At 35.7% G+C, this 23,867-nt stretch overlaps 1 protein-coding gene across 4 annotated transcripts in view; it reads right to left on the reverse strand.

The window, feature by feature from the left end:
* SENP7 (SUMO specific peptidase 7) overlaps positions 1 to 23,867 on the reverse strand; it is a 177,723-nt gene that overhangs the window by 113,964 nt on the left and 39,892 nt on the right. For all 4 annotated transcript variants that reach the window (XM_029939204.1, XM_029939202.1, XM_029939203.1 and 1 more), the window contains one exon: positions 19,617 to 19,715. In XM_029939204.1, the coding sequence (XP_029795064.1) occupies positions 19,617 to 19,715 (99 nt within the window). The remainder of the gene's footprint in view (positions 1 to 19,616; positions 19,716 to 23,867) is intronic.

The raw sequence follows: 23,867 nt of genomic DNA on the forward strand, positions 1-23,867 counted from the left end.
TGTGAGAGAACAAAAAACATATAGATATTGGTTTCTATCTCCAATTCCTGGCATACAGCTCCTGAAACCCTTGTAATTCCCTGAGTGATAGGAGCATCTTTTGTTATATTATTTGGTCTATGATCCCAATTCCTAACACAGTGGTCCTAAAACCCTTCTAATTTCCTAGGTGATAGGAGTGTTTTTGTACTCATGAGGAGACTCTGGATGGGTTCCTGAAGGCTCTCAGATGAGGGCTAGTCAGAAAGACAGCCATAATTAGAAGCATTGAATTTTCAGCTCTACCCTCCATTCTCCAGAGAAGGGTAAAGAGCTGAAAACACACTTAGTGACTTATACCTACCTGAGGAAACTTCCATAAAAATCCCAACAATATGGGATTCAGAGCACTTTCAGGTTGGTGAACATATTCTCACATACCACAGACACAAAGTCCATAAGGACAGAAGCTCCTGCACTGGAGAGCCTCACCCTTTATATCTCTTCATCTGGCTGTTCAATGGTATTGTGTTATCAAATCCTTTAATAAACTGATAAATATAAGTGTTTCCCTGGGTTCTCTTATCAGCTCCAGCATAAATTAATTGAACCTGTGGTGGGGTGGGGGAAGCTGTGGAACCGCAGATTTATAACCAGTTCATCCCAAGCACAGGTGACAGCTGGGCTTGTGACTGGCATCTGAAGTGGTGTGGGAGCAGTCTTACGTGACTGAGCCCCTAACTTGTGGGGTCTGACACTATTTCCAAGTAGTGTCAGAATAGAATTAAATTGTAGGATACACAGTTGGTGTCACAGAGGATTGCTGGGTGGGGGAAACCCACATACATTTGGTATCAAAAATGTTGTAAACATGATAGTATAAAAGTAAAGAAGAAACATGGCAGGAAGGCTAGGTTTTTTTCCCCACACAATGACATTATGCTAAGTGAAATAAGTCAGTAACAACACAACATATTCTGTACGATCAAGTTATATGAAATATCTAAAGCAGTCAAACTCATGAAGATAGAAAGTAGAATGGTGGTTGCCATGGGCAGGGAGAGGGAAATGGAGAAGTATTATTTAATAGAGTGCTTCATTTTTGCAAGATACAAAGAATTCTGGAGATGAATGGTAATAACAGTTGCATAACAATGTGAATATACTACATGCCACTGAATTGTACCCCTAAAAATGGTTAAAATTGAGGGGGGTGCCTGGGTGGCTCAGTCAGTTAAGTATCCAACTTCCACTGGGGTCATGATCTCACAATTTGTGAGCTCAAGCCCTGCATCAGCTTGAGTCCTGCTCCAGGCTCCACAGGATCTCCCTCTCTCTCTGCACCTGGTAGGAGTCTCTCTCTCCCCCCCTCTCTCTCTGCCCCTTACTCACTTGCATGCTCTCATAAATGAATGAATGAATGAAGAGAAATGTGGTTAAAATGGAGCACCAAGGTGGGCCAGTCAGTTAAGCATGCAATTCCTGATTTTGGCTCAGGTCATGATCTCATGGTTTGTGAGTTCGAACATCAGGTTCTGCAACTGACAGCCTACGTGGGATTATCTTTTTCCCTCTCCACCACTGGTGCTGTCTTTCTCTCTCTCTCTCAATATAAATAAATAAACTTTTAAAAAGTGGTTAAAATGATGTTATGTTATTTTTCCACAATTTAAAATAAATTTTTAAAAGATAAAACATAATGTTTAGACAAAGCAGGAAAGAACATACAATGGAAAAAAGCCAGACTCTTCAAGAAATGTTGGGAAAACTGGACAGCAACATGCGGTATGAAACTAAACCACTTTCTTACATTATACACAAAAATAAATTCAAGGGGTGTCTGGATGGCTCCGTTTGTTCAGAGTCCAATCTCAGCTCAGGTCATGATGTCACAGTTTGTGAGTTTGAGCCTCTCATTAGGCTCTTTGCTATCAGCACAAAGCCTACTTTGGATCCTCTGTCTCCCTCTCTCTGCCTCTCCCCTTCTCAGTTTCTCTTTCTCTCTCTCTTTCTCTCTCTCTCTCAAAAATAAATAAACATCAAAAATAATAATAAAAAATTCAAAATGGATGAAAGACCTAAATACAAGACAGAAAACCATCAAAATCCTGGAGAACACAGGTAGCAGCGTCTTTGACATCAGCTGTAGCCAACTTCTTACTAGACATGTTGCCAGAGGCAAGAAAAACAAAAGCAAAAATGGACTACTGGGACTTCATCAAGATAAAAAGCTTCTGCACAATGAAAGAAACACTCAACAAAACTAAAAAGCAACCTACAGAACTGGAGAACATATTTGCAAATGACACATCAGTTAAAAAGTTAGTATCCAAAATCTATAAAGAACTTATCAAACTCAACACCCAAAAAACAAATAATCCAGTGAAGAAAGGGAGAGAAGGGGGCGCCTGAGTGGCTCAGTCGATTTAAACATCCAACTTCAACTCAGGTCATGATCTCATGGTTCATGTGTTCAAGCTCCATGTCGGGCTCTGTACTGCTCAGAGCTTGGAGCCTGCTTCAAATTCTGTCTTCGCTCTTTGCCCCTCCCCCGCTCATGCTCTGTCTCATTCTGTCTCTCAAAAATAAACAAATGTAAAAAGAAAAGAAAAAATTTCTTTAAAAGGGAGAGAAGACATGAACAGACATTTTTCAAAAGAAGACATCCAGATGGCTAACAGACACATGAAAATATGCTCAACATAACTCATCATCAGGGAAATACAAATCAAAACCATAATGAGATACCATCTCACACCTGTCAGAATGGCTAAAATTAGTAATACAGGAAACAACAGATGTTGGCAAGGATGCACAGAAAAGGGAACCTCTTATACTGTTGATAGGAATGCAAACTGGTACAGCCACTCTGGGAAACAGCATGGAGTTTCCTCAAAAGTTAAAACTAGAACTTCTCCACGACCCAGCAATTACACTACTAGGTATTTACCCAAAAGACAAAAAATACCAATTTGAGGAGCACATGCACCCAAATGTTTATAGCAGCGCTATCAACAATAGCCAAACTATGGAAAGAGCCCAAATGTCCATCAGCTGATGAGTGAATAAAGAAGATGTGGTGAGTATGTGTGTGTGTGAATATGTACACACACACAACGAAATATTGCTCAGCCACAGAAAGGAATGAAATCTTGCCATTTGCAATGATGTGGATGGAGCTAGAGTATATTATGCTAAGCAAAATAAGTCAGTCGGCAAAAGACAAAGGCCATGTTTTTTCACACATATGTGGAATTGAAGAAAAAAATAGATCAACATAGAGGAAGGGGTAGAGAGAGAAAGAGAGAGAGAGAGACAGAAACCATAGGAGACTTTTAACTACAGAGAACAGAGAACAAACTGAGTGTTTCTGAAAGGGAAGTAGGCAGGGCATGGGCAAAATGGGTGATGTGTATTAAGAAGGGCACTTGTGGGGTACCTGGGTGGCTCAGTCAGTTGAGCATCCAACTTCAGCTCAGGTCATGATCTTGCTGTTTGTGGGTTTGAATCCCATATTGGGCTCTGTGCTGATAGCTCAGAGCCTGGAGTCTGCTTCAGATTTTGTGTCTCACTTTCTCTCTGCCCCTCCCCTGCTTATGCTCTGTCTCTCTCTCTCAAAAATAAATAAACATTAAAAAAATTTTTTGTTTTAAAATATTATGAGCACTGGGTGTTATATGTAAATGATGAATCACAAAATTCTACTCTTAAAACCAATATTACACTATATGTTAACTATAATTTAAATTAAAACTAAAAAATTAAAATGGTAAATCAATTCATTTTTACCTGTACAAACAAAAAAAATCACTTAACAAAAGAAAAAAATGTTTTAAGTAATGAAAAACAAAACACTGCCTTGAATATGACTGCCCTCAATAAACATGTTTTTTAATTTTCCAAGCATTAATATGTCTCATAATCATCCCAGCCCTGCATGGTATAAAACATATAACTTTAATCAAAGGAAAGTGAGGCTTGACCAGTGAACCCAAGTCTGACTCCCATAAAAGCCTATGTTTCTTCCAATGCTTTAATTCTAAATAATACAAATTCTCAGATATCCCCCATCACGATATCAACCTAAACATACATCTGTCACGCCCATTCCTCTACAAAATGGAAATGTATCAATATAACAAGATTAAAACTATATCTTCTCTCCATTTTCGTTACCACTTAGTTCTGCCTCTTCTTATTTGTGACCTGGACTCTTACAATGTTAACCTAATGAGATTCCGTCAATGGTCTCTTACCCTTCTAATCTAACATCTAACTCCATCATAAAAGTTAAATCTTTAAAAAATGCAAATCTGTTATCATTCTCTTGATCTAAAGGAGGGGGAAAAATTGTGTTTTCATTTCTCACTTCTGTTTCCCATGCATCTTCTATTCTGACCATACTAAACTATTTGTAGTCCCCTCAAAAAGCCATGCAGTTTCATCCTTCAACATCTGTTTCCTTTTACTAGAATGTGCTTTGCCCTCCCTAATCCTCTTCGTCCATTAAGTCCCATTCTAGTACCATCAAGAAAACTTCCTCACCCTCTAGCAGAGTGAATCAATCTCTTCTACAATTCCATATTAAGTTTTAAATATCTCTATCATTGATAACACGTCTAACAATGAATAATATTATCTGTTTACATCAAAACTACAACCAGGACTGGGAATGATTTGGCTTAAGGGCCAATTAGGTCCTTGTAATCATTCTACTAATCTCACAGCAAAATGCAACCTTCACATTTTATGTTACTAAATTTTCTGTACTCCGCTAATCATATTGTAATAAGGCTTGCCTCTATGTGCAAAATTATGGAAATACTAGGCTTTGAGCCTCATATTCTATACGGAGGGGAAAACATTATTCTCACCAAAAAGGGACAAAAAATGAGAAGTTTTAAACTATGACAAAAATAAGATGAACTCATGGAAACAAACTGTGGAGATAACTTTAATAGGAAAAAAGTTGATTAAAATGCCTTTCACTCCAAATTCTTAAATCCTATCAAATCCAAGGGTAACCTGAAGTATTATTGGAAATATTATCAAATGAAAACAAAAATCACTTAGACTTTGATCAATTGTTTCTTACACGTATTATCAAACTAAAATATTTATATATTTTCTTCTTAAAAATTAGGTAAGAATTATAGGCTCAGTTAATAATTTGTATTTTTCACAATTATGATTGATTTTTTTAGTCTGTGAATCTATTATACACTAGCTCTGAAAAATAAAAATCAGATAACAAAGAATTCTCCTACAAATTGATTATGAATGGGAATTTATTCACATACATATTCTGAAAGCTATCTGACCATGTTAGGAAAGTTAAGATGGTATGTTTAAATACGATAAAAGGCTTTTGGAAAAATAAAAGACTTTGTTTACAAACAAGATCAAAGCATTCAGTTACCTAATTTTGAGGCTTTCATCCTGACAACAATGCCAAAATAAAATATTATGCTAATTAAAATAAAAACTCCATAATATCCTAATAGTTTTCTTAAACAAAATCAACTCTACATGCATTCTACGTGGTATGGGTTCACAACCTCAACTGAGTGCTTCTTTAGATACTAAAAGGAACTAAAGTTGTGTCCTGAGAAAAATACTGACTTTGTTCACAACTACTTACCACTGTTACAGCTTACTGTAATAAAAATGTATGATGACTTTCTAATCAATTGAGATGATTAGTCTGGATTTAACTTTTTTAAATATATTTTTTAAGCTTATTTATTTATTTTGATAGAGTAAAAGAGCAGAGAGAGAGGGAGAGGGAGAATCCCAAACAGGCTCCATACTGTCAGTACAGAGTTGGATGCAGAGCTCAAACTCATGAACCACGAGAAACTGACCTGAGCCATAATCAAGAGTCAGGAGCTTAACCAACTGAGCCATCCAGGCAACCCAGTAGATTTTTTTTAAATTTATTTATTTAAATCCAAATTAGTTAACATATAGTGTAGTACTGGTTTCAGGACATGGTTGGCCTCCCTGTTTTTAGCTTATTTTTCCTTCCCTTCTCATGTATGTTCATTTAACTTTAAATCAGAATTTCAACTCTATTGATCCTTTACCCAGTTTCCAAAGTAAGAAATATGTAATGCCAACACTGAAAACCCTTAACAAAAACCACGAGCTGAAATGATTTGCTAACCAGTAACTATTGATCCACTGGATGAATTATGGGATAATGTCTGGGGAATCCTGTATACTCTTCAACCACTTTCCCCAGATACCCTACATAACTACAGAAAAAGACACAATCAGGAAATTAACAATGATACAACCTTGACCTTATCAAGATTTCCCTTCTATTTTTTTAATATTTTTTAAATTATTTATTTATTTGGAGAAGGAGTATGCATTAATGGGGGATGGGCAGAGAGAAAGGGAAACAGAGAGAGAGAAAGAGACAGAATCCCAGGCAGGCTCCAAGCTGTCAGTGCAGAGCCCAATGCAGGGCTCAATCCAACAGGGTCATGAGACCATGACCCGAGCCAAAATCAACAGTTGGGCACTTAAATGACTAAGCCACTCAGGCACCCCAGATTTCACACACATTTGTGTGTGCGTGCATATTTAGTTCAATGCAATTTTACCATATGTGCACATCTCTGTGACTGCAACCAAAGTCAAGATATAGAACAGTTGTGTCACACACATCTTTTCTGCTATCCTTTTATAAACACAGCTGCCACCCTCCCTCCCACTAACGCTTAGCTCCTGTAGACCCTGAGAGTTTTCCTAGCAATTCATACAAACCTTCAAGTAAGAAATAAAATTAATTCTAAACACTCTATTCTATTAACTAGAAGAGAAGGGAACAATTCCCAATTTATTCTATAAGGCAAGCAATTACACTGATACTGAATCCATGTAGTGGCAGCACAAGAAAACTGAAGACCAATATCTGTGATAAGCATTGACAAAAACACTTACCAACAACAACGACAAAAAAATCAATAGATCAAAACAAGCAATACATAAAAAGAACAATCCAATTAGGGTTTATACGAGGACAGAAAGGTGGTTAAATATTCAAAGATCAATCCAAAAAAAAAAAAAAAAGATCCAACTATACATGTACACAATAAATTTACCTTAAATATAAAGACACAAAAAGATGAAAAGTAAAGGAATAAAGATATACCATTCTAATAGAGATCAAAAGAAAGCTAGAGTACCGATACTAATTTCAGACTCAACCAACTTCAGAGAAAGTAAAATTATCAAATTTGGGAGATGTTGGGATAAAAAGAAATACCACATAATGATAAAAAGGGTCAATTCTTCAAGAAAACATAACAATCTTTAATGTATATATACTAACAACAGAGCACCAAAATACATAAGGCAAAAACTGACAGAAATACAAGAACAAATAAAAGAATCAACAATTATAGCTCCAATTCCCCCCATTCAAAAATAGATCCAGCAGACAGACAATCAATAAGTACAGAGTTAAGCTGAAAAACACCGTTAATCAATTGTATCCAATTAACATTTAGAGAATATTTCATCTAAACAAAGAAGAATGAACATTCTTCTCAAGCTCATATGCTAACAGGGGAACTTAAAGCATTGAATGCATCTGTTAAAAAAAGACAATTCTAAAATCAATAATCTAAACTTCCAGCTTTGCAAACTAAAAAATGGAGAGCAATTTAAAAGGAGATAAAACTATTAAAAAAATAGGGCAGAGATCAATAAAATTGAAAACAAATCAATAGAGAAAAATCAACAAAACTTCAAGTTGCTTCTTTTAAAAGATCAATAAAGGAGGGCCTGGGTGGCTCAGTCAGTTAAGCGTCTGACTTCAGCTCAGGTCATGATCTTGCGGTTCATGAGCTCGAGCCCCACGTCAGGCTCTGTGCTGACAGCTCAGAGCCTGGAGCTGCTTCAACTTCTGTGTCTCCCTCTCTCTCTGCCCCTCCCCCACTAATGCTCTGCTTCTCTCTCAAAAATAAATAACAAAACATTTAAAAAATTTTTTAAATAAATGCTTTAAAAGATCAATAAAATTAACAAATTTCTACCCAGGCTAACTAAGAAAAAAAGATAAGCTGTAATTACTAGTATCAGAAATGAAAGAGGTGGTATCTACTAATCCTATGGACACTATATAAAAAATAATAAAGAAATGCCAGACACAACTCTACTCCCATATATTTGATAAACTAAATAAAATGGGCCAGTATTTTAAAAATAGTTTACCAAAACTTTCACAATGAGAAATACATAATCTGAATTGTTTCATATCTGTTAAAAAATTGAATCAATATTTAATACCTTCAAAAACAGAAAGCACTGGGTCCAGATTGGCTCACTGGTGAATTCCACCAAACATTTAAGGAAACCATTTATACAAATTCTTAACAATTTGTTGCAAAAAACAAAAGCAGATGAACACTTCCCAACTCATTCTGAGGACAGCATTACCTTAATGCCAAAATCAGAAAAATACATTTTAAGAGAGTAAAGCTACACAATCTCTCTTAAAAACAGATGTAAAAATATTGAAAGAATCAAATCCAACAATGTATAAAGAGAATTATACATCACGGCACCTGGGTGGCTCAGTTGGTTAAGCATCTGACTTTGGTTTAGGTCACAATCTCATGGCCTGTGAGTTGGAGCTCTGCTCTGGGCTCTCTGATATCAGCACAGAGTTTGCTTTGAATCCTCAGTCTCCCTCTCTCTCTGCTCCCCCCCCCCCCCCGCTGCTGGTTCATTTTCTCTCTCTCTCTCTCTCAACATAAATAAATCAAGCTTTAAAAAAAGTATAGATCATGAACAATTGAGATTTATTTCAAATACACAATGCTGGTTAAACACTGGAAAATTCATTAATGTCAACAAGCAAATAAAAAACAGCCAATGATCATGTCAACAGATGCAGAAAAAAAATCTGTCAAACTGCAAATACCATTTATCATTTTTTTTAAAGAAAACTCTCAGGGCACCTAAGTGGCTAACTTGGTGGAGTGTCTGTCTCTTGATTTTGGCTCAGGTCATAGTTCCAGGGTCATGGGATCAAGCCCCACATCAGGCTCCACGCTGAGCCTGATAGAGATTCTCTCTCTTGCTCTCTCTCCTTCTGCCTCTCTTTCCTACTTCCCTTCTCTCCCTCTCTCTCTCAAATAAAACTTTTTAAAAAAAGAAAAAAGAAAACTCTCAGCAAAGTGGGATAGAGAGGAATGTTCTCAATCTAATAAAGAAAACTACATTAAACTTACAGAAAATATACTTGTTGAGGAACCAGTTACTTCCACACTAAGCTCAAACACAAAGCAAGGATGTGTCCTCTCAACACTACAATTCAGCCTCACACAGAAGTCCTAGGCAATGTTGTAAGATAAGAAAATGGGAAAAAAATGTATAGAGATTGGGGGGAAAAATAAAACTTTTAATTAGAATTGACATAATAATAGAAAATTGCGCCAAAGTATGATAAAAGACCAAATGTCCATCAACAGCTGAATGGATATTACACAATGGAGTATTACTCAGCAATCAAAAAGAATAAAATCTTACCATGTGCAACTACATAGATGGAACTAGAGGATATCATGCAAAGTGAAATTAATCAAAGACAAATATCATATGACATCACTCATATGAAGACTTTAAGACACAAAACAGATGAACATAACAGAAGGGAAGCAAAAATAATATAAAAACAGGGAAGGGGACAAAAAAATATGAGACTCATAAATATGGAGAAGAAGCAGAGGGTTACTGGAGGAGTTGTAGGAGGGGTTGGCTACATGGGTAAGGGGCATTAAGGAATCTACTCTTGAAATCATTACTGTACTATATGCTAATTAACTTGGATGTAAATTTTTAAAAAATAATAAAAGAAAAAAGAAAGAAAAGAAAAAAAGAAAATTGCAAAGAATTAAAACAAAAACAAACAAACAAAACTTCTTTAATGATAAGCCATTATAGTAATGGTGCAGGAAACAAAATAACTTTCTTCTCTACAAAGTAATTAACATTGGAATTTGAAATTAAAAGCAATACTATCTACATTAGCACAGAAAAAAGTAAATACCTACACACAAATATAATAAAATACTTATAAAACCTGCATGACAAAAACCACAAAACTGTGTTAAAGGATCTCAAAGACCTAATAGAGAAATATTTCATGTACATGAATAGATTGACTCAATATTGCAATGATGTCTTCCCAACTTGTTCTACACAAAGTCAACACAAATCAATATTCCAGCAAGTTATTTTGTGGATATTGACAAAGCTATTCTAACTTTAAATAGAAAGCCAAAGACCTAGAATAGCCAACACAATATTGAAGAAAAAGAAACTCAGAAAACTTATACTCTCGGGGTGCCAGGGTGGCTCAGTCGGTTAAGCATCCAGCTTCAGCTCAGGTCATGATCTCATGGTTCGTGAGTTCGAGCCCTGCATTGGGTTCTGTGCTGACAGTTAGCTCAGAGCCTGGAGCCTGCTTCAGATTCTGCATCTCCCTCTCTCTCTGACCCTCCCCTGCTCATGATGTCTCTGCCTGTGTCTCAAAAATAAATAAAAAACATTTAAAATTTAAAAAAAAGAAAACAAAACTTATACTCTCAAGACTTACCATAAAGCTACAGTAACCAAGATAGGCATAGCATGAACAAAAGAATAGACAAACAGATCAACAGAACAGAATAAATAGCTGAGAAATAGATCCATACAATGTAACCAACTGATCTATGGCAAAAAAAACAATGGCAATTCAATGGAGAAAGGCTAGTATTTTCAGCAAATAGTGCTGATATCCATGTATAAAGAAACAGAGACATAAATCTTACATCTTTCACAAAAATTAATGCAAAATGAATCAGCAATCTAAAGATAAAATTCAAAACTATAAAACTTCTAAAAGAGAATATTGGAGAGAATCTAGGTGATCTTGAGTTAGGCAATACTTCTTAGGTATAATAACTAAAGCATTATCCAAAAGAAAAAACTGCTAATTTGGGCTTCACTAAAATTAAAACTTCTGTTCAATGAACAATGAATAAAAGAATGAAAAAATAACACAAAGACTAGGAAAAAAATCTTTGTAAAACATATACTTGAAAAAAGACTGGTATCCAAAATATGCAAAGGAATCCTAAAACTCCAAAATAAGAAAACAACCCAATTTTTAAAAGAGCCAAAGATCTGAAGACACACCTCACCAAAGAAGACATACAGCTGACTAATAAATAAATTTATATATATATATATGTGTGTGTATATATATATATATAAAGAAGCTTAAGAAAATATCTCATCAGAGAACTGCAAGTTAAAACAAGACACCACAATACACCTATACGAATGGCTAAAACCCCAGACACTGACAACACCAAATTTCAACTAGGATGTAGAGCTTCAGAAATCCTACTAGTTGCTGGTGGGAATGCAAAATAATACATCATTTTGAAAGCAATTCCTGACAAAAGTAAACATACCCAGAATCCAGAAACTGCAATCCTTGGTATTTAGCAAAATAAGTTGGAAAATTACATCCACACAAAAACCTGCACAGGAATGTTTACAGTGGCTTTATTCATAACTGCCAAAATTTGGAAGGAACAAGATGTCTTTCAACAGATGATGGATAAACAAACTGTGGTACATCCAGTTAATGGAATATTATTTAGCAATAAAAACACATAACAGTGGGAGGGACTATCATTTGGGAACTGTCTGTACTTTCTGCTCAAATTTGCTGCAAAGCTATTCTAAAAAACAGTCTTTTGGGGGCACCTGGGTGGCTCAGTCAGTTATGTGTCCGACTCTTGATTTTGGATCAGGGCATGATCACAGTTTGTGGGTTTGAAACCATACTGGGCTCTACATTTAAAAAAAATTTTTTATTAGTCTTTTGTAAAACAATATTTCTTTAAAAAAAACAAGATATCAAGCCAAAAAAAGAAAAGACATGAATGTAAAAGTATATTGCTAAGTGACAGAAAATAATCTGAAAGGCTGTATGGTTCCATATGACATTATGGAAAAAGCAAAACTGTGGAGATACTAAAAAGATAAGGGGAGCACAAAAGATTTTTATAACAGTGAAAGTATTCTGCATTACATTATAAAGGTAGATACATGTCATTATACACTTTTCAAAACCCAGAATATACTAGACAAAATGTGAACCCTAACATATACTGTGGACTTCAACTAATAATAACCTACCAGGATGGTTCCAGTTCAAGATAACAATGTAAGAGGCTCCTGAAATCACTTCCTTCCACAAACACATCAAATCTACAGCTACATACAGAACAATTCCCTCTGAAAAAAAGTCCAGAAACTAGCTGAGCCAACTCCTCTTAATGTCACAGGAATGAACAAAAAAAAAAAAACACAAACATTGAAACATGTAGGAGAGGCTGATGTAATCTTGCTATAAATGCCACCCCCCCCCCCCAGCAAAACGGAACACAACCAGAAAGAAACTGACAACTCCTAGCTTCTGCCTAAGGCGCAAAGGATTTGAACCTCACATCTGGCACCCCAACCTTTAAGATTATCACCATGGAGACAGGCAACCAAAACATCTAAATTTGAAAGCCAATGGGGCTTGCATCCATGAGACTCACAAGGCTATAGCAAGCTGAGAGTTCGTAAAGCTTCATGTGGACTCACCACAGCTCAGGACGCAGCACAGAGGTAGCAGACTAAAACAAACCCAGGAAGAGGTCTAATTGTTTATCTTAAAAGCTGCTGCCTGAGGACAGGCTTCTAATTTAACATGGATCTCAAAACAAACTACAATTCTCTCCACAGACCAGAGAGGCACACTTGCCATCTTTGTGTTCTCCCTCTGCTTCACTCCAGATTGCCACTATCTTCTGAAGAGAAGCCTATGCACAAGTCTAACACCCCAGTATTTGCAGCTGCTACCTAGGGGATGTCCCCTGACCACTGGCTGTGGTGGCCAGTGGGACATATACTCTCATGGGTCCTACACAAGGTCATATCTGCAAGACTGAGAGAAGTGGTTGTTTCATCTAATGCACAGAAACCAACAAGAGAGTGAAGGAAAATGAAACAAAGGAATATGTTCCAAACAAAAGAACAAGATAAAATCTCAGAAATAGACCTTAATGAGATGGAGATAAATGACTTACCTGATAAATAGTTCAAACTATCAGTTATAAAGACGCTCACCAACATCAAGGGAAGAATTCATGGACAAAGTGAACATTTCAACAAAGAGATTATATAAGCACCAAACAGAAATCACAGAGCTGAAGAACAGAATAAGAGAACTGAAAAATTGAATAGAGAGATTCAACAGTAGACCAGATAAAGTGGAAGAAAGGATGAGCAAACTCAATGACAGAGCACTAGAGTTCACCCAATTAGAGGACCAAAAAGAAAAAGAAATGAAAAGGAGTGAAGATATATTAAGGGATTTAAGGAATAACATCAAGTTGAACAATATTCACATTATAGGGGTCCCAGAAGGAGGAGAAAGTAGCAGAAAATTATTTGAATAAGTAAGGGCTGAAAACTTCCTTAACCTGAGAAAGGAAGCTCAGCAAGTTCCAATTAGATGAATCCAAAGAGATGTACACCAAGACACAGTATAATTAAATTGTAAACGTTGTGGAGCACTTGGGTGGGTCAGTCAGCTACACATCCAACTTCAGCTCAGGTCATGATCTTGCAGTTCACAAGTTCGAGCCCCACGTAGGGCTATGTGCTGACAGCTCAGAGCCTGGAGCCTGCTTTGATTCTGTGTCTCCCCCTTTCTCTCTGCCCCTCTCCTACTCATGCTCCCTAGCTTGCTGGCCCTCAAAAATAAACTTAAAAAATTAAATTGTAAAAAGTTAAACACAAGAAGAATCTAAAAAGCAACAAAAGAAAAACAACTTGTTATGTACAAGAAAACTCCCTCCCTTAGGATCATCAGCAGATTTTTCCACAGAGTTTTGCAAGCCAGAGGGAAATGGCATTATACATTCAAAGTGCTGAAACAAGGGTGCCTGGCTGGCATAGTCAGTAGGGCATACAACTCTTAATCTCAGGGGGTCATGAGTTCAACCCTCACACTGAGATAAAGATTACTTAAAAATAGACTTTTTTAAAAAGTATTCAAACAACCAAAACAAGAATATGTCTTTCAGAATTGAAGGAGAGATAGAAAGTTTCTGATACAAGCAGAACAGGAAATCATCATGTCTAGAGCAGCTTTATAAGAAATGTCTAAGGAACTTCCTTAACCCAGAATAAAAGGGTGCTAATTAGTAACAAGAAAACATGAAAGTATGTATCTCATCATATGACTTCATTCATATGAGGGCTTTAAGATACCAAACAGATGAACATAAGGAAAGGGAAGCAAAAATAATATAAAAACAGGGAGGGAGACAAAAACATAAGAGATTCTTAAATATGGAGAACAGAGGGTTACTGGGAGGTTATAGGAGGGGGCCAGGCTAAATGGGTAACAGGTATTAAGGAATCTACTCCTGAGATCATTGTTGTACTATATGCTAACTAACGTGGATATAAATGGAAAAAATAAAGAAATAATAAAATAAAATAAAGTAAGATTATTTGTTAAAAAAAGAAAGTATGAATCTCATTGGTAAAGGTAAGTATGTAATTCAGAATAATCTAATTTAACTATGGTGAGCTAATCACTTTTAAGTCAAACATAAAAGCTAAAAGAGGGATTCCTGGGTGTCTCAGTCACTTAAGTGTCTGACTCTTGATTTTGGCTCAGGTCATCATCTTACAGTTCATGAGTTTGAGCCCCACAGCAGGCTTTGTGCTGACAGTGCAGAGACTACTTGGAATTCCCTCTCTCTCTCTGCCTCTCCCCTGCTTGCACTCTCTGTCTCTGTCTCTCTGAAAATCAAAATAAATACACAAATTATGCATTATGTATTAAACATACATAAATAAAATTTAAAAAATAAAAAAATAAAAAGGGATGGAAAAAGATATTCCTTGCAAAGGATAACTAAAAGAAAGCTGGGGTAGGTATACTTAATGAGATAAAATAGACTTTAAAACAAAAACTGCAATATTGACAAAGTAGGTCATTATATAATGATAAAGGAGTCAATCCAAAAGGAGGATATTACATTTGTAAACATTTATGCACCCAATATAGGAGCATCTAAATATGTAAAGCAAATATTAACAGATCTAAAGGCAGAAATAGACAACAATACAATAATAGTAGGAGACTTCAATACCCCACTTTCACAAAATGGATTGTCCAGAGAGAAAATCAGTAAGAAAGCACTGAACTTAAACAGCATATGAGACCCAATAGACTTAAAAGATAGTAACAGAACATTCCATCCAAAGGCAGAACATAACATTCTTCTCAAGCATACATGGAATGTTCTCCAAGACAGATCATACATTAGACCACAAAACAAGTCTTAATAAATGTAATTAGACTGGTGGGAGGATGGATGTGGGTGGGTGATGATGGTAAGAATAAAATGTTTTAATTTTGTTTATTTTTAAAGCTTTTTAATCTTTTATTTCTTATTTTAGAGAGAGAGAGCAACAAGCAGAGGAGGGGGCAGAGGGTAAGAGAGAGAATCTTAAGCAGGCTGAGCATGGAGCCTGACATGGGGCATGATCCCACAACTCTGGGATCATGATCTGAGCTGAAATAAAGAGTTGAATGCTCAACTGTCTGAACCACCCGGGGGCCCCTAAATTTAAAAGTATTTTAAATAAATAACATATGATTGATATCATACCAAGCATCTTTTCCAAACACACAGTATGAAATTACATATCAATCATAAGAACACTGAAAAATTCACAAATATGTGGAGATTAAACAACATACCTCTGAATAATCAAAGAAGAAATGAAAATAAAACTTAAAAAATATCTTTGGACATATGAAAATGGAAATATATCAAAACTGATGGGATGCAGCAAAAGCAGTACTAAAAGAAAAGTGCACAGATATAAACACTGCATTAAGAAACAAAAAAGATCCCAAATAAATGTAACTTTACACTGCAAGGAACTAGAAAAAGAACAAAGTAAGCCCATAAGTTACTGGAAGGAAGGAAATAATAAAGATCAGCGTGGAAAGAAAAACTAAAGAGACAACAAAAAAAAAAGATCAATGAGGGGCACCTGGATAGCTCAGTTGGTTAAATGTCAGACTCTGATGTCAGCTCAGGTCATGATCTCACAGTTCATAAGTCTGAGCCCTACATCTGGCTCTGTGCCCAGAAAAGTGGTTGCTCATAGTGGGGTGGGGACTGGGAGAGAGGCAAATATAAGATATGATGGAAAGCTGCACAAGGGAATGCCCAAGGCTCATGACTGCTCTATTCCCTTGGAAACACTGTAACAGTGAACATCATTTTTCATATTGTAGGGAACTATTTTTGGGTGGGATTGGTTACATATGTCACATTAGTCAAAACTTATTCAATTACATACTTAAAACCTGTGTAACCTATTTTATATCATTTTATCTCAATAAAAATCACAAATACATAAATAAAGGAGTTAAAATTTTACTAAAGACTACGCAAAGCTATCTCTTTGTCATTCACTGAAACTCTCTAAAAACAATTTTAAAAAGAGTGTGTGGGAGAAACAACGAAGCAAGATACTGGGACAGCCTCACACTGTATGAACTGAAGCTTACTTAGCAAATACTGTGACATCTAAAGCGCCAAGAGAGCATGGCAATGCTGACACATGTGTCACTTCATGTGCCTATCAAACAGGATACAGATTTCCAAAAAGTTAAGTAACACTATCTTAAGGGAGGCTTCCAACTAGGGTTGGAAACTAGTCATGGGAAAAGAAATTATGTCTTGGGGCACCTGGGTGGCTCTGTTGGTTAAGCCTTCGACCTCGGCTCAGGTCATGATCTCACATTCATGGGTTCAAGCCCCACGTTGGGCTCTGTGCTGACAGCTCAGAGCCAGGAGCCTGCTTTCAATTCTGTGCCTCCCTCTCTCTCTGCCCCTCTCTGCTCATGCTCTGAATCTCTCTGTCTCAAAAATAAATAAAACATTAAAAAAAATTTTTTTTAAGTATGTCTCTGGAAAGATCTTGTTTCATTCAGTGCGTTAGAAGGAACTAAAGAAGAAAATAAATGGTTAGTTCCTCAGGAAAAGGAGATTGCTAAAATAAACAGTTAAGGAAAAAGAGAAGGCAGAAGATTATAACACAAAGACTTAATACCTAAAGAAGGAAGGAAGACAGACATGTATGACTGAAGAATAAAGGAAAAAAAAACATTTAATAAGATTCTGCTTAATAAAACAAACCCAACAAAAAGCCTATGTCTATTTCTAAAAGACAGTGTATACGTGCATGTTTTTAAAATTATATATATTATATATATAATGTTTACTTCACAATAAATTCAATGTCCTAACAAAACCTGTACATGCAATGAGATTAAATTTTCTTAAAATTATGTTTTTTTCTTCCTATTAAATTAACAGCAATTTTACTCTGTGATAATATCCAGTGCCAGTAAGTTTCTAGAAAAATGGTAGCTCTCGTTGGAGGTAATATAAATTGGTGCACAGTTTCTGTAGACAATTTTGCAATGTTTATTAAAACAAATTCCCTCAAGCCAGTAATCTCACTCAAAAATAGTTTTCTACACATGAAAAATGATGTTCAAAAAAATGAAAATGATGTTTGCTACAGCATTATTTCTATTAGGAAAACCCTGGAAACAACTGTCTAATAGCAGTGCACTAAGTAAGTTACGTATGGTGACAGATGGCAGCTACACTTGTGGTGAGCACAGGAAAACATAAAGAGAAGCTGAATCACTATGCTTTTCACCTGAAACTAATGTAATATTGTGTGTCAACTATACTCAAAAACATTTTTAATTATAGTATTTTGTATATTTTTAGAGTACTACAAAGCCAAAAAAAAGTAGATCTAAATGTGTTAAAAAGGAAAAAAATTTTAAGACATATTAAATGAAAACAAAGCAGAGAACAGTATAGATTTCATGATCCCTCTTCTGTAACAATCAAAAAATACTATAAATTATTATCTCTGTGGGCCTATGTATTTTTTTTTCATGAAAGGAATGAAAAAATGCTATTAATAGTGGTTGCCTTTAGGAAAAAGGAACAGAGAAAGATTCTTTATCCTTTTTACCTGTACCTTTCTATACATCCCAAATTTTCTAACCTTACACAATTTCTTTTCTTTCAATAGAAGTCACCTCTCTCATTTATCATTTCTCTTTTTTATACTTTGTATAAAACAAACAAACAAATATGTTATTTGATGATGTGAACTGAATTGTGCTCCCCATACCCATTCTATACACTGAAGTCCTAATAACTGTCAAGACAACTGTACGTGGAGATGGGCTCTTTAGAAAGGTAAGTATTTTTTTAATGTTTTCTTTATTTTTTATAAAGAGAGACACAGCGCATGAGCAGGGGAGGGTCTGAGAGAGGGAGACACAGAATCAGAAGCAGGCTTCAGGCTCTGAGCTGTCAGCACAGAGCCTGACACGGGGCTCAAACCCACAAACTGTGAGATCATGACCTAAGCCGAAGTCGCCACTCAACCAACTGAACCACCCAGGGGCCCCAAAGGTAATTAAGTTTAAATGAGGTCGTAAGGGTAGAGACTTAAGGAATCCAGGGATTAGTTTCCTTATAAGAAGAGAAGCACCAGGAATGTAGTAATATAGAAAAAAGGTCATAGGCAGACACAACAAGAAGATGGCCATCTCTAAGCCAAGGAAGAAAGGCCTTAGAGAAATCAACCCTACCAAGCACCTGATCTTGGATTTCATTCTCTAGAACTATTAGAAAATAAATTTCTGTTAAGCCACCTAGACCGTGGTGTTTTGCTATGCCATAGGAAACCAATATAGACTCATAGATAAACTGGAAAATCTGAGAAAAATTCTATCTTTAAAAACTGACCAGTCAACAGGTAAAAAGATATATACTTAAAATGTGCCATCTTAAGACATTCAGAAAACTCTACAATAATGCTTAACAGTGATAAAATTAAAGTCCAAATTTATAATTAGAATATCTTTAAAGTATAGTTGTGTCTCATTTAAAAATATACTCTCTCAAATTTATAAAACAAGAGCAAAAGAGCAAATTATTTTAATAAGCATAATATTCTTATAAATTTAAAATACATTGTACAATAATAAGATTTAAGTTTCAAGAAAACACTCATGCAAAATAAGGTATACTTAGATTTAAACTCACAGAGACCCTAACCTCATCACTTCAACAAATACCAGAAATATACTAATTAAAAACCTGCGATTAAATAACACACACAAAAAAATAAGGACATATAAAAAATGAAAATTCAATTTCATTAAAATATCTTAAACACACCGGGCACCGGGGGGGCTCAGTTGGTTAAACATCTGACTTCAGCTCAGGTCAGAACCTTATAGTTCATGAGTTCAAAACCCGATTTGGGCTTTGTGCTGACAGCTCAGAGCCTAGAGCCTGCTTCAGATTCTGTGTCTCCCTCTCTTCCCTCCCCTGCCTATGCTGTCTCTCTCTCTCTCAAAAATAAATATTAAAAACATTTTTTAATATTTTAAACATACTAAATAATACTATGTACTTAAAAAATTCGTTTTTATTTACCCCCTGCAAAGGGAGATCCCAGCATTCTGAACTTCTGAGTTTGGACAGTGGTGACTGAACACGAACATCCTCTGATTTTGCATTTAACATCTTTGTTATCTGAAATCAGAATGAGAAAATAGTTGATCTAACTGAAATATAAATAAAAGCGGAATCAGCTAACAGAACCATTATATTATCTGCATTAACATTTTGCTATTAAATTTTCAGTTTTTTTAAATAAGCTCAACACCTCACGTGACACTTTAACTCACAACCCTGAGATCAACACTTGCATTGTCTACTGACTAAGCCAACCACATGCCCCATTTGGCTATTAGTTTTAAATTCAGTGCTTAATTTACAGGCAGTTTAATATAATTTTATTCTAAAAACCTCTCATTCAGTATTAAGGTAGATAAACAGAGTATCACAATAGCTTCTTACCTGCAGTCTCTATCCCTTCTATTCTCTGAAACACTACCTGAGTTCTCAATACTTAACATACAACAATGGCACTCATTACTTACAGACAAAACTCTTTAACAATCTGGGCTCTTTATCATCATCCACAGATCACAAACTCTACACCCTACTACACTGTTTACTCAGTCTCCTTCAAACACATCATACTACTTCATATCTCTAGACCTTTGTATGTACTGCTCCCTTTGTATGTATGTATGAAGAATACCCTTCCCTCTACTTGTCTCTTATAAAATACTTCAGATTCTGCTCAAAATTAGTCTCCTAACCACACAACTGTCACTCTCAAACCAAGGCATTCCTTTCTCTGGATATTAGTCCATTGATACATTTTTAGTACATTATTTATATTACATGTATCATACTACATTATAAATATTTGTCTATATGTCTATCTTCTTCTCCAGGCTATAGAGGTGCTTAGGAGATGGCCCTAACGTAGTCACCTTTTGGTCTCCAAAGTGTATGGCTCATGTATGCTGAGTAACGAATGAATGTATGGATTACAACCACAAGTTTGAAATCATCTGTTTAGAAATTAAATACCCTAAATTTCACACTAAGAGAAAGTTATAAATGATAATTAAGCATCAAATTCAGCCTACAAAATATACTAAGTACTATTATCAACTACAACTATTAACAATCCATAAAATGATTTCAGTGAGAGTAAAGCATAAGTCAGGAGAACAGAGTAAATTTGAAGAAAGGTTATCTCAACTCTTATTTCACAGCAATCTGAGTTGATCCTCCAAGGCACTAATAACTTCTTAATTACTTATACCTAATCTGTAAAAAAAAAAAAAAAGTACCTCTTTTTAAGTTTTCATCTGCAAAAGACAATATTATCTCTAAATCATTTCCTTCACATTCTTAATTAGGGAATATCAATTGTTTCCTCAAAGGGTAAAGGTAAGGTCTTCAGGCTTTTCACACCCATGGATCCTTTGTGAGCAAGTTATTTAACGTATACTATATAAGGTGGCATATTATAGTTTTCAAAAATGGCCCCACCAATATTCCACATGCTCTTCTTACAATGTGACAATGACAGTCCTCCAACATCAGGTGCAGTTACATCCCTTCTCCTTGAATCTGGGCAGGCCTTGACCTCCAAGGCTAGATCATTAAAGGCAATACTTACGTTGCGTCAGCCTGGCTTTCACATACTTCGGTGGTCTCCCTTCCTTCCTCTCTCTCTCTCTCTCTTTTTTTTTTCCTTTCCCTTGATACACATTCCTCAGGAGACCTGAGCCAATAGATAAAAACCTTGGCCAGCCTTAAGCCACATTATTGGAAAGATTGAAAAAGAAATAGATCTACACCATAATACTGAGTCTTCTCAGCACAGGAATCAAGATAAGTGAGTGAGTGAGTGAGTGAGTCTTCAAGGTGTTCGAAGGCCCTGGCCTCCAAGCCAACCTAGCTAACTCCCAAGTGAAAAAAAGAAAAGTTATTTCCATTTGAACCATGCCCAGACTGCAGATCCCTGAATAAAATAAGTTTAAACCACCAAGTTTGGGGATAATTGTTACATGGTCCTTACAATAACTTACAATGCTACCCAGTTCAGGAAACATTCACCAGAACTAAAAGGCAACCTATAGAATGGGAGAAGATATTTGTGAATTACTTATCTGATAAAGGATTAGTATTTAAAACCTATAAAAAAACTTATCAAACTCAATACCCCCAAAAACAATCCAGGAAAGTACTGGGCAAAAGACATGAAAAGGCATTATCCCCAAGAAGACATCCAGATGGTGAACATGAAAAGATGCTCAACATCACTCATTAGAGAAATGCAAATCGAAACCACAATGAAATACCACATCACACCTGTCAAAATGGCTAAAACTAACAACTCAAGAAACAACATATGTTGGTGAGAATACAGAGAAAGGGAAATTCTCTTATGCTGTTGGTGGGAATGCAAACTGGTGTAGCCACCCTGGAAAACAGTATGAAAGTTCCTCAGAAAGATAAATATAGAACTACCCTATGATCCAACAATTGAACTTCTAGGTATTTATCCTAAAGATACAAAAATGCTGGTTCAAAGGGGCACAATGTTTATAGCAGCACTATCAACAATAGCCAAATTATGGAACGAGAGCAAATGTCCATTGATTGATAAGGGGATAAAAAAGATGTGGGTATATACACCATGGAATAATACTCAGCGATCAAAAAGAATGAAATCTTGCCATTTGCAACAATATGGATGCAGCTAGAGTGTATTATGCTAATCGAAATAAGTCAGAGAAAAACAAATATTATATAATTTTATTCATATGTGGAATTTAAGAAACAAAACAGATGAACATAAGCGAAGGGAGAGAAAAATAAGTTAAAAATAGACAAGGAGGCAAACCATAAGAGACTTTTTTTTGTCATACGAGTCTTAAAAACAGAAAACAAACTGAGGGTTGCTGGAGGAAAGCAGGCTGGGGAAGTGGGCTAAATGGGTGATGAGCATAAAGAGGGCACTTGCTGGGATGACCATTGGGCATTATATGTAAGTGATGAATCACTGAATTCTACTCCTGAAACCTATACTATACTACATGTTAACTAACCTGGATATTTAAAAAAAATAAATAAAAGGAAAAAGGAAAAAAAAAGAAAAAAGTTACCCAATTCAAACTTGTCAGACAGCAACTAAAATTTAGAAAAAGTAAGTATCATATACTGTAAAATCAGTTTCTTATAAAATACTGCTGATGTCTTCTGTAGATTTTATATTCTTTTTTCACAGAAACTAGTTTTCAATCATTTTATCTATGAATGACTTAGACTCAGAATCAATGAAGTATCTACCCTAATAAATATTCATGTATACTTCCATTAGGAGAGATGCAAAATGTAATTTATCCTATTTTCAAAAAGGGCATTTCTTGGAGGCTAATGGGTGGCTCATTTGGTTAAGCATCTGACTTCTTGAGTTCAGTTCAGGTCATTAAGTCATGGTTTGTGAGAGAGAGCCCCGCAATGAGCTCTGTGCTTACATTGCAAAGCCTGCTTGGGATTCTCCTCTCCCTCTCTCTCTGCCCTTTCCCTGCTCACATGCTCTCCCTTTCTCTCAAAAGTAAACATTAAAAAAGAAAGAGCAGTTCTCTATACCCTCCAAAGTATAGACAATATGCAATAGGATATTTATTAAAAATTTATAGGGGCACCTGGGTGGCTCCGTCGGTTAAGCGTCCGACTTCGGCTCAGGTCATGATCTCAGAGGCCATGGGTTCGAGCCCCGTGTTGGGCTCTGTGCTAACAGCTCAGAGCCTGGAGCCTGCTTCTACTTCTGGGTCTCCCTCTCTGTCTGACCCTCCCCTGCTCACTCTTTGTCTCTGTCTCTCAAAATAAGATAAAGACATGAAAAAAGAAAAAAGAAAAAATTTATATAACTAGCATTAAAAGCTTTGAAAATAAAAGTATATATAAATATTTATGAAAAGAGACATAGACCACAAGATATTTTAATATAGCAAAACTAGAAATAATAATAATAGAACAATTATATAAAATTATGGCAAAGTTAAACCACGTAAGATACTATTCAGTTGTTATTAAATAACATGTTCCAGAAGACTAATGATATTAATAAGTTATTTTTGGCGGAGCATGGCTGACTCAGTCAGAAGAGCATGGGTCATGAGTTTGAGCCCCACATTGGGTGCAGTGATTACCAAAAACAATAAATAAATTTCATAAAAATAAATTATTTCAAATATAATAAGTATAAAAGAAAAACAGATATAGAATGATCTCTGTTTATAAGGCAAAAAA

Source organism: Suricata suricatta, chromosome 5, assembly GCF_006229205.1.
Source record: "Suricata suricatta isolate VVHF042 chromosome 5, meerkat_22Aug2017_6uvM2_HiC, whole genome shotgun sequence".
Classification (NCBI taxonomy): Eukaryota; Metazoa; Chordata; class Mammalia; order Carnivora; family Herpestidae; genus Suricata; species Suricata suricatta.